The sequence below is a fragment of the Seriola dumerili genome, unplaced genomic scaffold, assembly GCF_002260705.1.
Source record: "Seriola dumerili isolate Sdu_G_001 unplaced genomic scaffold, Sdu_1.0 BDQW01000161.1, whole genome shotgun sequence".
Lineage (NCBI taxonomy): Eukaryota > Metazoa > Chordata > Actinopteri > Carangiformes > Carangidae > Seriola > Seriola dumerili.
This window is the reverse complement of record NW_019174416.1, coordinates 2,636,952-2,655,463: the sequence shown is the minus strand read 5'-3', so window position 1 is coordinate 2,655,463 and position 18,512 is coordinate 2,636,952. Positions and strand designations below refer to the sequence as shown.

Below are 18,512 nucleotides of genomic sequence, written 5' to 3'. Positions count from 1 at the left end.
ACATTGATATATTACCCTCATTTTTCCAAACAGAGAGTCCATTAATCTGTCGGCCTGTACAGCGAGAAGTCCCAGGAGATTTGTGAAAAACAGGAATCCAAGAAAAAAAGAAAGAAACAAAAAAAAAAAATCTTATATGGCTGATTCTCAGTCACGAACGCTCCACCATAGAAACCGTACAATAAATGCTTTTGTGCTTTTTTGTCTCGTGTGAGGAGGTGATTTGCTTCTCTCACTGTCAAGACACTGTCACATTGAAGTGAATCAGTGAGCATCACAGCCACATACATCAGATCTCGTGTGACTTTGACAGATGTTTTTTACCTGCGGCCAGCTGTTGCTTTATTCTTGTGTCACTCGGTGGTATGAGCTCTGGAGCAACAATGTGGCTGCTGCATGTTCTCCATTAGCAGGCGGAACGGGTTTCTTCTGCGTCGGCTCACCTTCCCATCCTCCTCCCCTCTCTTCCCGGCCCGGCCTTTACCCGACCCTGAACCCCCCTGGGCGGACTCTGAGGTGAGGGGTATGGCCGAGGGGTTGAGCGGAGGAGGGGGAGGCATGGAGGGCTGCCTCTTCTGCTTCTTCACCTGTTTCTCAAGGTGTTTCTGGATGGCTGAGCCCAGCACGGCCACTTCCACCACCGCCCCGTACACCTCCCACGTCATTCCTTTCTCGTCCCAGCTCACCTCCTGCACCGGCTCCTCACATTTCTCCTCACCTTTCTCATTACAATGTATTGCCTCCTCTTTGTCCTCTTCAGCTGCCTCCACTTTTTTCTCTTTGGTTACTCTCTCCTCCTCTTTAAGTGCTTCCTCCTCATCCTCCTCCTTTTTATCTTCTTCCTCCTCCACTATCTTCTCCTCTATACTAGCCTCCTTCCTGATCTCAGGAAAAGTCGTGGTGGTGGGCGTCCTTGGCGTCATGGGCGCTGTGGCGACAGAGCGAAACTCCACCTGTTGACCCACCTGCAGCTCAGCGTCTTTAGTCTCCGCACCCACAGCTCCACATCTCCCAAAGGAGCTTGGGAAGTAGAAAGCTTGGTCCCCCTCAGGAGGAGTCATAGGGCTGGTAGCCACAGACTGACACTGCACCACCTCCAGGCTCACCTGTGTGCGGATGTTGTGGCAGCCGAAGGGAGCTGGAGATTCGGGGACAGGAGGTTTTGTCACGGAAACATCTTTTACCTCTTCACGTGTGTCTTTGATCTCAGCTTTTGGTTGGTCGCTAGCAGGAACAGATGATTCTTCAATTTTGGTTTGTGGGGGGTTTGTATTTGAGGTGTCCTGTGCCTGATCAGGAGCAGCAGTTTCCTTCCCATCACTCTTGTTTTCACTGAGCTCCTCATATTCGTCTATCTTGACCATCTCTGGCTCAATGGAATAAAAAGATAACTCAGCCTTCTCTTCCCCTTCCTCCTCACCATTGCTATAGTGGGTCACCAGGATTGTAATGTCCTGATCCATACTTCCCATCCTCTGCTGCTTACACTGCTGATTACTATCCTCCCGAGTTACTTGTGACTCCATTAACCCAGCAGCTGGGCAGCTGGCAGAGCTCTCTGGAGATGCATTTGAGCTGAAGCCTTCGGTCAGCTCCTTTGAAGTGGTGAATTTCATAGCTCCAGTTATCTCTGACTCAGCTTCTGCCAGACTCTTTGTCACAGGGAAACTCTCGTGCTGGCCACTCTCTCTCTGATCCTCACTCTTTTTCACTTTCTCCTCCTTCTGCACCGTCTCCCTCCCGATAAGCTCTGGGAAAGCAGTGGTCGAAGGCGTTTTTGGGGTCATGGGGGAGGTGGCAACAGAGCAGAACTCCACCTGCTGACCCACCTGTAGCTCAGCATCTTTAGTGTCAGAGCCCACACCTTCGGATCTTCCAAAAGAGCTTGGGAAGAAGTAGGAATGGCCGCCCTCGGGAGGAGTCATGGGGCTGGTGGCTGCAGAGCAACACTGGACCACCTCCAGGCTCACCTGCGTGCGCATGTGCTGCTGTCCCAAAGGAGCTGGGGAACGTGGGTCGGGGGAACGTGGGTCGGAAGGGTTTGGGGTTGATGGCACAGGCACCAAGATACTCTCAATTTCTGCCTCTTTCTCTCTGTCCTGACCCACGCTTTTATCCTGAGACTCTTCCCTCTGAATTTCAGCATCTCCTTCACCATCATTCAGGAGCTTATTAGAGATTGTCATGTTGTTGTGTACAGCTGTCGTCGTACTATCAGCTTCAGGTTGTTGTATCAGAGGGATGGCATCAGTCTGCGTATGGTCTTTAACACCTATAGAGTCAGTGTTGTCTCTATCCCCTCCTGAGAGCACTGGATCTTTGGATATTGGATTATTGCCTCCCTCCTCAGTGTGGCTGGCATTCGTGTGTAGTTTTGGCTGATAGTCCCCTTGAGTTGTTGACTCTTGACTCGTGTTTATCTGAGGTCCCTCAGGCACAGAGCTGCCATTTGAGCCGCCTGGATGCTCTCCATCATCTGTCTTCTCACGAGGCTGGTGGTCCTCTCTGAGACCTCTCATCTCGTCCTTAATACTTCCCATTCTGCCTCTATATTAAAGTGGTACAAGTACCTGCAGGGCATAACACAGCGATGACACACTGTTTGTGCAATTTGTAATCAGTAACTACAACGACGAACCGCAGCACGAGCCGAGAATAAAACGACAGTTTGCTTTTGTGATAAAAATATTCTGTCATACGATACTGATGTCAAGTATCCAGATGCTGCCATGTTACACAAGTTACATCACTGCTACTACTGGATGGAAATTATTCACATGTATTTTCGCAGCCTATCCCACTGTAATCTGGGATATCTACCATTATTAAACACGTCATTAAACTGCACATTATACTTTACATTTTTTGGAATATTTTACTACTTGATTATGACTCAGATCTTTCTATCCTAAAAATACATTCACATAGCACACATTTAAATCCCTTTTTAGTCATCAACCACAAATCAAATCCAGAAGCATGCACAGGAATCCAGAGTAGTTGTTCAATTTTTAACTATGAAAACAAACAGGATCAAACAAGCTGCAGGAAATCACGAGTGAAAGACATACCTCAGCAGGTCAAACATCGCAAATCTCAGCGTTTATGGAGACCCACATCTGTCCGCACATCTCCTCTGTTTATTGATAGTGATTGCAGAGGCTACAGGTTTGTCTCTAGAAGAATCTATCTTAGGCAATCCTCGCTCTTTAAGCTGTGGCTGTGTCTGTTGAAAAGCTTCACATTCACAGTTTCCCTGGAAACCACGGTCGGGTTCTGGCAGTGAGTGGTATAATGTAATGACAAAATCTCTGTTCAGCTCTCTAATCATCAGTAAATCATAGTAATTAACTCCAGGTTCTCATAGCAACATAAAGGCAACTGTGTACAGAGATAAACCTGTGAATTGGCTTGGCTGGAGAGATTTTTAGAAGATGCATTAATAGGTGATAAAAGCTTTCAAGTGAGTACAGGTGATCACTTGTGAGGGCTTCTGAAGGGAGGGTGAAGTGTGCTGAAGAGGGATTTCTCTTCTTAAAAATGGTTTTTATATAAGACAGCAATGTGTGCGTCTATGAAGGCCACATTTGTGTGACCACTCTTGGTTTAAAGAAATCAGTGATCAAACTGTAGTAAAACGCTGTCTAGATAAAAAAACAAAAAAACAAAAAAACAAAACACTTCCTCTAATCCACATTTAGTTTTGTGGAGGCAGATCATCACAGGCTCATTACAGGACCAGAAAGGTAATGCAAACTCAGGACTTGTGGAGGAAATTTGTGTAATATTTAGTATTGCTGCAACAGTGAGAGAACATGAAAGACAACAGGGGTTAACAGCTGAAGAAGCCTGGAGGAAGCAGAGCTGCACCTCCCACACAAATAAACACTTGTAAACCACCATGTCTTTCATACTCAGTCCTCCCTCCAACCTCTCCGCTTTGCGACACGCATTTTTCACGCATTTCTCTAGAGCTTCAGTAATTCTGCTCGCCTCGAGTAATTGTGTGGGACCGAGGATGTTTCGTTTATTTCTTTTATTTTTCAGAATCTTCCCCGTCTTGGTTCTACTGTAGCGGTGGGCTGCAGCTTGGCCAGAACACCGTGTACTGACAGAAGTATTCTCACCATTAATTCAGAGGCCTCCACCAATCCCTGGCTGCCACAGAGTTCTGTTGCCTAGCAACCATGTAGCCTGATGGAGGGAGGTGTGCTGCTGAGGGCCAAGGTAGACAGCTCTGATCATATTCTCATCAGGAACTATCAGCCTGCCAAAGGCCATCTTCTCAGCAATGTGTTGGTAATAATGACGGTGGTGATTCATTGATGAGCGCTCTCCACAACAGGATGCATCACAGACACAGTGCTTCCACTGCTACTAACAGTGTTATTCCTACTGTATGTGGCAGGGTATCACATTTTACGAACCTGAGAAACACGTTGGTATCTGTTTTTATTGCCCAAAACAGTCACATATAATGAAATGTATAATAAGCAAGAAACACAAATGGAAAAAGGTGAGGGGAAAATTTAAAAAAAGACAATTTGGAATGTTAGCTGTGTGGAGATATATAACTTATATAACTTATTTTCTGGTTTTCTGATGCCAACATACTTCCATTCCAACATTACTACTGGTCTATAACCCATGGATGATCAGACAAGTTGGCTCGAGTGTTTCAGCTAGAATTGTTCATATTTTAGGGATCATTTGGTCTCCAATTTCTGTCCAAACTCCTTGATGGTGTCCGTGGCCTTGTCCGCAGCTTTCCCTATGGCTGCTTGAGTCTGTTTGCCGGCTTCTTGAGTAGCTTTAAAGAGTCAGAGTGAAGCAGAAGAGATATAATCACTATTAGGCTGTAGAAAGTTGTTTAGATAGTAGAGTTTGATTAAGACCATCAAACTTTTGTTATCACCTCACATGCACTATGATGGGAGTAAGATGATGTAAGTATATGTTTATGTGTCTGTAAAAAGCTCATATCCAAAATATTCAATTTAGACTGTCACTCTACTGCAAGAGTTTGAAGGTCTCTAAAACACCTTCATCCAAGTAAAATTTGAGCTCACTTTTATTCCTTTAGTGCTGAGTTTTATGTAAGTTGAATAATAGGCTTATGGTAATTCCAGGTGCACTTGCACATCGTCCCATGTTTCCAGCTCTTAGAGATGAGTGGAGTTTTTGGATCATTATTCATGCCCTTTTAGGAACTCATCTTTCATCGACCATTAAACACATAATTTGGGAGCAAAGTTTTTTCATCCTCTGACAGCCCGACTCTGCCCTTTAGCCCTTATCTGCTCAAAATGACACGTCCCACTGTCACATTATGAGGCTTCAAAGACAGAGGAGCGAACACGTTACCTGTGTTGGCTGTTTCTTTGGAGGAGTCTGCCACCTGCTGCACAGCATCTTGAGCTGCCTGCACTGAAAACACATCACAAGGACTTACAGTGACTGACCTCAGGAGCAGCTGACAGCTTTTTGCTTTTTTTTAAGTTTTCAACTCCAACTTTTTAAACAGTTGTAAAAGATAAAAATAAAATGATTTCGACAAATGACAAATCTTTGTCAAGGTTTTTCTCTGTCTACCAGACCTCACACACACCCTGTGTCATCTTATAGCTGTAGTTCTGTACCTGCAGTGTCTGTGACTCCTTTCGCAGCCGATTGGCTCGTGCTTTTCAGGCCCTCAAAGGACTTCTTGAATGAGGCCATGGCTCCTGTCTTTGTTCCTGCAGTGTCCACACATCCGTCTGAGCCGGCAGCGGCAGGAGTGGCTGTTTAATACCCTCTGTTTGAGCCCGACACCACCAAGCCTGCACGTTCCAGCCGGATTAACCCAAACAAAACCAGCCAAAAAAGGCACGATCAGACAGGCATCCCAAATATGGCAGCGTCCTGCCAAGAGCCAGAGCCCGCTCAGCAGATTCTACACATCCTGTAATCAAACCCCCAGACAAGAGTGAGCAAAAAGGGAAGCGTTTGAGGACGATGCATAAAAAATCCTTATTTCGATCAACAGGCGGAAAAACAGAACCAGTTACAAGAGCTTTAAAATCTAATGAGTGATCAATGCCAAACGTCAATTTAAACATTATCGAACAACACTAACAAATGGTTTCTTTTTTACTTTTTATTTACAGAGGATTTGTATGTCTGGCTTAACACATAAACCTTAATATTGACAAGTCCTGCAATTTAAAGCACATATTGATATGACAACCATTATGATTTCAAGACATAATATATTGATTTGTTAAAATCTTCAGTACACACAAACACACACGCACACACAAACATGTATACTCTGTCCATTTCTAACAGATAGTTTACTGGAATGATTTCACAAGCAACTATAAAGATACAATGTAAAAAACTCTTACTTCAAAAACGTTCAAATAAATTTCCAAAGAAATGCAAAAAGAAAACAAAAAAACCCACAAACAGGCATTGTCGACACTTAAGGGAATATTATTGTATTCATATCTGCTTGCAACCGGACATTAATTTTTTCAACTCCCAATTTCTCATTGGAAGATGATGAACATCTATTGCACGTTTCTAAATACAGATACACACAAGTACAAAGTCACAAGCCCCGGCTCTAGTCTCATTTCATTGGGAGGGAATCAAGGAAATGAGACTGAGAGGACAAATCCTACACCTCAATAAATACCTACACCCAACACATTACATTAATAACATGACATTTACAATATATAATAATAAAAGATTTGTCTTGAAGGAAGAACATTTTTCAGTGGGAATGCTTTTTTGTTGTTTTTTGCAACGGGAGTATAATTGTAATAGTTTCAGCATTTGTCCTTTTTATTATTAGAAATATTATTGTGCTGCTGGTTGGATGGTGGCTTGGAATGATGCTTTTACGCTTCTGGCTCGTAATCCTGGCTCTCCTGGGAAAAGAAGAACAGATTATAAGTGACAAGAAGGTCACATGTCCTCCAGATAAAATTCATCACTAAGACTTTAATTAAAACTTAATCACATGCAATTCTTAAAAACTTAAATCAGTTTAAGAAGAATATATATGACAGAGAGCTTATGGTAACACATGATAGCGCTCTGCTGAAGATAATGATGTCACTCCATCGCAGCTGAGCTCCTCTGCTGGTTCAGTGACTCTCTGCAGCCTGCAGAGGGCAGCACAAGCCTGCACCACCTTCAAGGGCGAGTCGTGAGCACATTCCCATCATCCTTGTAACCCTGCACACGCCTCCTCCTCGCACATGATCACAAAAAATAAATAAATAAATAAAATAACACAGCCTCCAGGAGTGTGCAATAGTCTTAGGTCATCTGATGCAGTCACAAAACCAAGTACAATACTGGCTGGGATGGATTTTTATCTCCAAACCCTCCCTGAGAAGCTCTGCAGCACTTAGACTCCATATTTACAGCAATGCAGGGAGACCCTGACATTACCCACAATGCATGGAGGCAGAGAGCGTCACCACCACACCCATTCAGACAGAACTCGCACATCGCTGGTGTAGCAAAGGATGGGGGAGGGGAAAGAGATGCGGAGGAGTGGGAGAGAGATGGAGGAGGACATGGATGATACAAGCTACTGCCTCTGAGAAATTCACTTTTAATTTAAATCTCAGGAAATATCTCCATTTTATTCCTTCAACTGATTAATGCAATAATCCACTGATGGAGGCTGTAAGTGGGAATGAAGAGAAAATCCGAGCAAATGCACTGGATAAATTCAACATTATCACAGATCATGTAAAATCTCATATTAAATTTTCCTTCAGCTGAAGCTGATTCAGAAAATTTTAATATGAGCCATGAATGTAACAGGTTTCTGGCTAAAATCATAACTGGTGCAGTGCTTTAAATCACTATACACACACATATATATATATATATATATATGAGTATAATGATCCTTTTCAACATTATGTGCATTCAGGGATATTTTTACATACTATTAGAGCTATTTAAAATCTCTTTTCAAAGCAATAGGTTCTGCACAGTTTGTCTCGCCCCTGACAGCCAAATTCCAAAAATAACTATCTGTGTCAGACTCGCATCCCTCCTCCACGCACACACCGACACACACCCAACACTCTGTGTAGGTAGGTGGTGCTATATTCACTGTACTCGCTGTGTGGCAATTGGCTCGTTAAACCCTGTTTTCATATCTAGAGACAAGAAGAATTACCTCAGCATGAGCTGTAGTGTTTGTGCAGGGCAGAAGTGGAGGGCAAGTATGGAGTGCTATTGAAATGCAATACAGCTAAAATGTGTAACCATGCAGAGCTGGTGAATACAGATGAGTCTCCATCTACTGTGAGTGAATGGACGCGTCCCTGCCTGCCGTGAGCAGCTTTACAGTTTTTTTCAAACAAGCTTTTCGCATGACATACAAATCGCTATTTATCATCATATAGTTAAATTCAAACACTGAGACATGAGATACAGAGCATAGAGCAGACGTGTGCGCTTTGTGTCGTGTAGGCTGATTACCTGCTGGGTCTCATCATATGTCTCCCCTTCTGGCTCCAGCATTGCCTCTCCCTGGCCCTCCATGGCCTCCTGCCCATACTCCTCAGGCTGCAGAGAGAGAGAGGGAATGTGATGAAGAAAGGAAAGATCCATAGTAACAGAAGCACCTCTAGATATTTCTGGTTAATTGTACATTTTAAACCTGTTTCTTAAATTGTGACTATATTTCCTCTCCAGGACGCACCAGACATGACATGACAAATATTTGCACGCTACCATGATAAACTAAGATGGTGAACGTGGAAAACATTAAACTTGCTAAGCATCAGCATGTTAGCATGCTCATGTTAGCATATAGCGCCAAGCTTCACTGTGCTAAGTAGAGCTACACCAGAGCTCACCAGACCACACCAGAGTCTTAGCCCTGTTCAAAGATCGCTGGATATTTCAGAATATGCTTAGCTCTTTGACTTGAATGTAATGGTAACAGATAAGAGGAAAAATGAGAAAGGATGGGCTAGATGGGCTAGAAAAGATGAAAACAAACACATGGGTTTTAACTGAACTTAAAAATGTCTGACAAATATATAGTTTTATTTTCAAAAAAAGGATCAATGTTCTGCTAAAACTGCTGGACACTGTAGTTGTTTGCTCTTCCAACAGAAGTACTGTATATTGTATATAGTATTTGTTACTGTGGCTGGTATCGTTTCACCTTGTGAGTCTGTGTGTGTGTTATCATGGCAAAATGTGGTCCTGGACACATCTGCTGCAGCAGGAACTACCACAGAGACAGTCCACAACTGTGCAAGAAACTTTACAGGTGTGTCGTTGAGATTAAAACAAAGGCAGGGTCAACATGTTGATGGGCGTTGCGGCTGGTGTGGTCTCATCAGAAGATGGTCTGTAATTGGGGACTATTTTCAGCTCCAGATTATCACACGTTTTGATAGCCTAGTGAGTATTTATTTAGACTAGTGGGATGTTATTTGTGGGATTGACTCAAAATAAAATACAGTGTGTGTTCATGGTAATGAACGAACACACTGTACTGATGTGTTTTCAATAGTTTCTGGACAGGATTGATGCGCTATGACACAAACTAATGAGCTTCATCAGCCTTTGGATACACAGACAATACTTGTTATCAGATCAATTCATGGTTGGTTTTGGTCTTTTTTTTGACTATAAGTAAAATATTGACTATTACCAGCCTTATCTTTTAATATCTAATGTGACACTGAAAATATAATAGCTTGATATCTTGACAATGTAAGCCTTAACCGTACTGCATCTCCTTCTGAGAGCTGTCCGAGGCAGACAGTGCTCCATCATTGCTGCACCTGCTACTATGAGCCCTGAAAACAAAGCTAGTGGGTCACCACACATTTATTTTTAAACCCAGCACTAATCAAGTCAATTAGGTCAGAGAAGAACAGACCATAATCCTGTGTGCTGTATCAAGCTGGTGTTATTGCTGTAAGCCCACCAACACGATTAGCATGGCCTTAAATGCTACACAGTGGGAAACCACCACAGAGACCCCTAATCAGACTGATCATTGCCTGAGAAAAAGTGAACATGTAAAATGGCTGTTTATGTGATCATAACAGAGGGGACACAGAAGTTGTGTTTCTGATTGGTCACACATTTGAATTCCATTGAGACTCAGTTCAGTCTGTGCAGGACAAATCTCTATAGAATAATATTTTATATTCTGTTTTAAAGCACTCTCAGTCTAATATCTTATTGTATTAACGTAAGTGCAATTTTAAGGTGCAAAATACTGGCTATTTTTTTCTTTAAAATGATCTGCAGGATAGAGTTAAACAGAGTGGACAGCACAAGCTAAAACTGAAGCAAAAAGTAGCTTCGCACATGTGATAACTATGTCAGCAGTTGAGTTCTGTGGTGTTGAATTGAGTAGTTTTATCACTCAGACAGTGCCTTCCAGAAGCCTATTAGAGCGGGCTGTCAGATTTACGAGATTAGCGAGTCAGTGGAGAGGGTCCAACTCTGAAGGATGAAGGCTTAGGACAGGACGAGGACCTCCCTGTTTCACTGACAGTCTGACAGAGATAGACGAAATGTCAACATGCTGACAGCACAGGTCAAGAGTGGGTCATTTACACTGAAGAACACATTTTATTCTCATTAAACCATCTGTGAATAAAATGTGCATCAATCAGAATTATATGTTGGTTTTTCCCCGTTATACGTTTGTGAAAAGTCGAATCTGTTCCACCATCTTCCCTCGCATCTCCAGGATAATGGCGCGCATGAACTGACGTGAGCAGTGACATTAGCAGAGGTCAACAGGAGGGCACGGTATAGTGGAAAAGCTGCGTGTTGAAGACAGCTGATAGTCCCACAGAGAGACTGTTCAGGCACCTGAATATTGAAACAGGCTGAAGCTTTATTAGAGAGTGAAGGCAGCCATGAGTATACTGCAGACTGTGTGGAATAACCATTCATGCTCAAGAACGCTTAGCTTCCTCCAAAAACACCAAGTGTAAAACAAGGCCTTAATATATTTTCATTAAACATGAAAGGAGGATTTATTGTGTCCAATTTTATCTGTTTAAAAGCTGTCAATCAGAAGTCTACTTAATTCAAATTTTTCTAAAATAACCACGGCCGTGTTTCCTCAGGTAAGAGGAATTCAGCTAAACGAGTGTGCTGACAGCTGAGGAATAAAATAGATGAAATGCAGACTAGTAACTCTGTTTTGGAGCGTCATGCAGATTTATCTGCCGTATAAATCTGGCTCTGCTACAACCACCATCCTGTCCAGACTTTAATGAGCACAACTTACAAGAAGTTGCCAACTGTAAGCGAGCCTTGGATCTGGAACAGAGGGTTCTTTCTCTCTTGTTCTCAGGCTCGTGTCCACAATCGCAAATAAGCTCAATCCAGAATAACAGTGAGATGCTGCATTGTTACCATGCATGTACCGGCCAGTTTCTGTAGTCACTCCACTGATTTTACACATGAAGTTTAAGTTATTTTGTCATAAGGAATACCATGGTTTCTTCTGTGGCTCTGGGGGAATTTTTTGTTTGAAGAAGTAACCCTGATGATGTCATCTATAACCCCGATGATGTCATGATCATGTCAACTCGGCCTCTGGGGAACACAGGTTTTAACTATTCTTTTGCCCCTTTTTTCATTTTTAAACACAAAGTATTTATTTCAAATGCATTTTGAAGTTGTACTTCATATATCTGCACCTCGACGACACATGGTTTAGTAAAGCTGAAAAAGCATTATTGTGCTGTATATTGCAGAATCCTACACTCTTAGAGGGTTGAACATATTGAAGCTGTCACTGAAACAATTACTCAACTGAATTGATTAGCTGATCACCAAAAACATTTCAACAATTTGAGAGCCATTTATCAAGCAAAACAGCCAAAGAGTCATTGGTTCCATCTTCTACTTTAGTATTTTTCATATATTATAAAAATAATACTTGATAGATTAATCAGTAATGAAAAACAATATGTTGTTGCTGCTCTGGTTGTATATACTCAACTACTACGTAAAAGAAATGTTACACATTAGAAAGTATACTAAAAGTAGACCTCTATGAAAGTATACTGACCACTTTTTAAATATTTCAGTTTTACCAGTCTGTGTTTTTCAGAACAACACAGACGCAGCATGTAAAACACCAACATGGCTTCACAGTCCAGACCCAACACATTGCGATACTTTGTCTGACACAGAAAATGAAATCGTGCGTAACAGGTCAGAGTTAATCATGTTGATGACTGTAATGTCGTACATACATTCATGTCAGTGGGGAACTCGTCCTTCTTCACTAGGCCAGTGGCAGCAGCGATGTTCCCCATAGCCCCAGTGGTCTTCTCAGCCACTAGAGTCAGACACAACATAGCATGTACACACACACACATACACGCACACATGCAGTGTAACATTATCTCAACAGATTCTGCGACCAGATTAAAAGCATGCACATGATCTTAGCTCATTAGCTTCATTGTAGCTTGTTTCCCACTTGATTATTGTACATAATAACAACTTACACATTTGCCCCCTGGAACAATGAACCATTATAAATTTGCCATTTTCCAGTTAGAGGTTTCTTGTCACTGTAATGAAACTCAGCTTCTTACTGCAACAGTAATGATGTTAATGTTTGACAAACAGAGTTAAAAACTCACCTGAGCCCACGCTGTCTTTGGCCTTGCTACCTGAATTAACAAAAAACATGAAATGAGTTAGAAAATGTTCAGATTCTTTTGCAAATCAAGTAACACTTTGCATGTCAAGATTAGTTTTCTTGTGTGTGTGTGTGTGTGTGAGTGTGAGTGTGAGTGTGTGTGTGTGTGTAGATAGACTAACCACCAAAGCACTACTACCATCAGTCAAAGTGAAATAAACAAAAGGTCCATGATTTGACAAGTCAGTTGTCAGTTGGCATCTCCCTGACACTGTGATTCATGACATATTGATACAGTTGGCCAACACGACGGACAGCAGTATTAACTCAACGTTACAGCACTGCAGCCTCCTGTTCATAACTCCTAACATTATAAACTGGGAAATGAAACTGCCATAATTAACTTTGAACTCTGCAGACCAATTACTCTTTATAAAAGTCCAGAAAACAAGTCACAACTTGTGGAACTCTTGACCACTCTACGTGACCACAATGTAAGCTGCAGCCTCTCATTTTGAATTCATAGCTTGCCACAGCTTTGCTGGCACAACAGAACAGTCATAGTTTCTGCACTGGGCTCTCTTGGTACTTTTATTGAGAGGAGTTATTAAACTTTGAAGCTCATTTAAAGCACAACCAGGACATTGTTCAGTTCTCTGACTTTTGGCAGATCTCATCCATCTACACCGTACTCCATCGAGCTATCTGGGCAATCTGTGCGCCCACTGGTCCTGATCACTCAGGCCTTGTCATCCTCCCTACTGTGCACCAGTCACATGCCTTATTGGTCCCTGAGGGCCTTTAAAAGCCAACTGAGGAGAGATGAAATGATGATGAAGTACAGAACCTTCTCTACAAACGGCAAGCCTCAAAGCAAAACATACATCTAAGAAATCCATCCATTTAAGCATCGGCTGTGCTGCGACACCAATGGATGGTAGCTATAGCTGTTATACATTAGTAGTATAACTAGTACAAATGACTATTGATCTTTTCAAGCGTCCCCAGAAAAACAACCTTTGACAAATTGTTGTCTGTGACATTTTCCTTTAATGAACAAAAACAGTAGATTTAATGATAATTTTTGAGAAGTGTGTTTAAAGTCATTGAAGTATTTACATAAAAACAAAAGGATTGGCAACATTTCAAAAAGTTTAATCTGTTGCAATAGAAAAGTCTAGTTCTTGGGTGGGACTTTTCTGACATGTTGAAAGTTAATGATTAATTTCCTTGCTGGCACATGCTATTCATCACTTTTAGTGGTATGTATGTAAATGTAAATTCACTCTTGAACATATGAAATTATTATCCCCTAAACATGATAATAAACATTAGCATCAAAGTAATGATATATGTTTACAGATGTTAACAGATGACTAAGACTGTCTTATTTTGTAACATAATTTGAGGCTGTTGCTATTGTTTAGATAATATTAGTAACAGTGATTATTGCCTGAATTAAACTGCAGAAATGAGCTGCCATATACTGACACTGATACGGTGTGACTGCACGGTTTCACAAAACTAATTACACTGATTTTAAAATAAATAAATACTCCACCGTGTCATAGTAGGGTACGTACATGCTGTATGAATGAGACTGTTGAGTGACATTAAATGGCATCTAGTGCAGCAGGCCTTTCTAATTTCCGCCTCTCCTTCTTGACTTACTCAGGCTGGCTGCTCAGCTCAGCTGGGTGGGCGGTCTGCAGCAGCAGCAGCAGCTGTCAAAAGGTGGGCCACAGACCTATCAGATCACTCTTACCCCTCCTCCAAGAGGGGCCTTCAAGCAAATCATACGCAGCTTTCTAGGGCACCACCATGCTCAACAAGCAGCACGCAGAAGCACACGGATGCCACAGAAATACTTTCTCTTTCTGTGTGCAACGGGCAAAAAGGCAAAAGAATGAGGCGTAACACACAGAGGATGAAAACAAGCCTGCACATGTTGTGACATGTTTAGCTGTGCTGATGACTGACAGCGGCATGGTGCTAAATAACTAGGGTAATTGGATTCCATCTCCTTGCAGACACATTTGACAACTTCTCTTGGAAAACCCTACATACAGTCACCGAATCAACGCTACGAGCCGGTGACTGTGGAGCCACCAGCAGGGGGTGTCACTGGAAATCTGGGCCCTCTGACAACAGCTCAATGACTGACAATATAGATATCTGTAATGCCTGGTAGGTTCCAAGGCCTCTGCCCAGCTCTGGGTCCCCTAAGTCACCCAGCCCTCCTCCCACTCACCCCTAACAGACCAACTGGAGGGTACCAAGCAGAGCCAGCCAATATAGAAGAAAATATTTATCATAAACAACATGGTGACATTTGTCAGTGTGAATATATAGTTATTGAAATATATGAAACCACATTAAATACACACCTATCTGTGTGCTACATGACATATTTAGAGAGGAGACAATTAGTCCATTAATGGCTTACTTGATCAACAGATAATTAATCAGCCATTATTTTGATAACGTTTTAATAGTTAACAGCCATTTTCCAAGCAAAACTGACAAATATTACCTGTATCCAGCCACTGCTTTTCTTTTTCTTCTTTCTGTAACTGTAAATCTTTGCATTGTGGATTGCTGGCTCACAATATTCTGACATTTTATGAACCAAACTGAATAATCAAGAAAATAATCTTCAGATTAATACATAATTAAAGGATTCCTTACCTGCAGCTCTAGACATATTTAAACCAAAACTAGATGACTCAAATCAGGTCTTCTGAATTGTGGTTGAAATCGTTGTTAATTGTTGATTTCACACCATTAAGAAATAATCCTCAATTATTGCCCAGCAACACAGGTAATTAAATTATGCATAGCACTACCTTCACAAGTGAAGCATAACAGAAACTGAACTGGAATTTGACGACTGCAAAAGTTTGTCTTTTGTAATGTTATGAACACAAGATGAGATCATGTTTTTGTCAGTTTGTATTTTATCTTGGCCCAGCTGCTCTTTCAGGTGTCCGTCTAATAGTGATTTAAAGCAAGTGATACAGATTGGGTCAATAATCTCAGCCATGTACTTGGCCACATATCTGTGTAGATATGTGTAATAGTGTTTAATTACAATTTAGGCAGCAATGAAAAGGACAAAGGCCTTTAGCCTGTGCCTCCAGGAGGTGATGGCGGGTTTAGACTGTTTTACAATCTGCTGCCATCCAATGCACGGACATCTAGCAAGATCTGCTCCCACCATCCTGCTGCCCCACCCCCACCCCTGTTCCCGTCTCCTGCCTGTAGCCCAGTCAAGTCGGGCGAGAGGGCATAAGGACATTCAGAGCCTCGTGTCACATCAGCTACATCAGAATAACTCTTTATCCTTGTGTATCCTTTGTAAAACTACCAACATTTACAGGAGCAAATGCTAGATTACCGATTTTCATATGATGACTATTTACACACTGCATCAGCCTGCATTAGTTAAACAAGATATTGATCTGCTGACAGGCTGGCTGATTAATCAAATTACTGCTGCTGCAATAATCTACACTCAATTTGCGTTCACTTATTCTTCACCATATTCTTTACTGTGAGACATCTGTCATTTTAACTAACACCACACATTTTGTCCAATAAAATAAATATAGCTACACAGAGGAAACCAGGGAGGTGTAATATTGTCAACTGTATTATGATGTTAAACAAAGAGGTTAAAAACTAAGCGGTACATGCAGCCTGCTGGTTTCATGCATGTATGGGGAAGCAGGATTCTGCCAATAATCGAGGCACTAAAGTAAGTTACTGTATAATTTAATCATTTGTTTCAGTTTGTTTCAATTTTCTCTCTGCTTATTTGCTGCTGTTCCTGCATGAAGCAGGAACATTAGCAGTCTAAATGATTTGTGTGTGTGTGTGTGTGTGTGTGTGTGTGTGTGTGTGTGTGTGTGATTTGCATGCAAATAAGCTGCAAAAACAAATTTGTGATAATCTTACCTACAAACATAACTCCTTCTTTAGTCTTTTCAGCTGCAACTGCAACTCCTTCCTTGGTCTTCTCTGCAGCCACAGCCATCCCCTCTTTTGCTTTAGACAAACCTTTCATAAACACATCCATCTTGGCCGAGCTACTGTGGAGAGATGGACCATACGTGCTGTCAGTCACTGTGTGCACATGTGGTTTTTTAGCTTATTTGTATGCATGAATTATATTTATTTGCTCATACAATTAAAAAGTAACTTTCAGGGGATTATTTCCATCTATTTCTACAATGCCCTGTGGATTTCAGTTTAACATAAAACCATACGTTATGGTGAAAGAAGGCAGCACCGCCTCCTGTGGCAGATCCTGAGAGCTGCAGTCCAGCCATCAGGCTGTAGTAAAAACCCTCTGTTCACTCATGCATTCAACCCCTTTTTCACATCCTCGTCAATGCATGAAATATTCAAAGGCAAATAGATTTCAATGAAATGGTTAATTGTGGAGGCGCTCATTAATTATTGCTCGCCTGTAATGCTACTCTCGGTAGCAGCGAGATGACAGGACTGCGCCTGGGAAAAAGCACAGGCCTTATCAAGAGACTGTACAGCATATTACACTAGAAGGTGGCATTTATTGCAAGAGCTGCACAACGTTGCTGGGGGAAGGGAAGCACGATGTCAACTATGATATCTGCACGCATCAGGCTGTTAACGTAGAATTATGTGGATGTAATCTGAGCTTGTCCGATCACACGCAAGGAAACATTTTGATAAAATACACTGGGCACCAGACTAGCAGCTCGAATTATATTCTTGCATCACACGACAGTCCTGCAGAGTCGCATCCTGGATGTTGCAGGTCAAGCCTTCAATTACTACATGTACCAATTTACGATGTCCACCATTTCTCACGTTTGCATACGTGCCTGGCTGAATATCTTTGCCTTTGCATTGTCTTCCACACACAATTCATATCAAACCGAGACACAGAGCAACAACATTCATATTACATACATATATATGCGTGTGTATATAGGAATGTGGGTTAAGAGCGTTAAGTTATTTTAGGCACAGTGCAAAACAGTGCCTTCCCATGACGACGCTTACATGCATGGTCCTCAAATGGTAGTGACCTCTATATGCTTAAAAATTAACAATAATAAAGCATAGGAAGAGGAAAAAATTAGTTCTTACCTATTTGCAAAAAGCCTTCGACTTGTCCCCTTATGATTCTGTCGCACAGTCGACTCAAACTATCGTCTAAATGGGAGATATCTTCAACTGATCACTAGGTGGGCCTTCCTCGGGCTGATCTCCACCAACAGGGACGGCCCCCTTCACAGTGCGGCTGAGACTATCACGTCCCCCCTCCGCCCCCCCCACCCCCTGCTCCCACCCCCCACCCACCCCTCCCCTTTCTCGCTCCACCATCACTGGCTCCCTCCACTATTGATCACCCTCAGATGTCAACTAGTAGGGTAAGGAAAATATGCTTAACAGAGGCACAGCAGACATCCAGTCCATTTTCTACTGCAGCACTCCAGTGTCCATATTGAAAGAACATGTAATGTGGCTGTAATGTGACTATATAGGAATATTATACTACACTATGGAAATCCAATTGAGCACAATGATGTGGGCTCTGGGCAGACACAGTCCTACTATGAACACTAGACATTGTAGGCAATGAGGGTGAAATTATTACTCCTATTTATTGACTATTATCCAATAAAAATAATGCTAGAAATAACTCTTTCCTCAGCCTACTTGACTGATGGGCTCTTGTGAACTCCATTTTGGATTTAACCACCAACACCCCTTATTGCAATTAAAACTGGTATCACTTTTTTATTTTGGCTTTCATTAAGAAATATAACCACCACCCTATGTAAGTGTGATGTCTTATAGT

The 18,512-nt window shown here is 42.0% G+C and overlaps 2 protein-coding genes across 3 annotated transcripts; both read right to left on the bottom strand.

Moving 5' to 3' along the window:
• Positions 1 to 353: 353 nt before the first annotated feature.
• On the bottom strand, positions 354 to 2,519 carry gprin1 (G protein regulated inducer of neurite outgrowth 1). The gene is made up of 2 exons (XM_022752074.1): positions 869 to 2,519; positions 354 to 718 (listed from the first exon to the last, which is right to left on the bottom strand). Exons 1-2 carry the CDS (start codon positions 2,517 to 2,519, stop codon positions 354 to 356), a joined length of 2,016 nt encoding a protein of 671 aa, XP_022607795.1.
• A 3,602-nt stretch (positions 2,520 to 6,121) lies between these two features.
• sncb (synuclein beta) lies at positions 6,122 to 17,946 on the bottom strand. 2 transcript variants are annotated; one of them, XM_022751894.1, is made up of 6 exons: positions 17,798 to 17,946; positions 16,619 to 16,752; positions 12,663 to 12,692; positions 12,267 to 12,352; positions 8,497 to 8,583; positions 6,122 to 6,917 (listed from the first exon to the last, which is right to left on the bottom strand). In XM_022751894.1, exons 2-6 carry the CDS (start codon positions 16,737 to 16,739, stop codon positions 6,888 to 6,890), a joined length of 354 nt encoding a protein of 117 aa, XP_022607615.1. In that variant the 5' UTR covers positions 16,740 to 16,752; positions 17,798 to 17,946; the 3' UTR covers positions 6,122 to 6,887. The 2 variants fall into 2 exon arrangements, with proteins under 2 accessions (XP_022607615.1, XP_022607616.1); XM_022751895.1 differs by having other exon boundaries at positions 16,619 to 16,749.
• Positions 17,947 to 18,512: the final 566 nt, after the last annotated feature.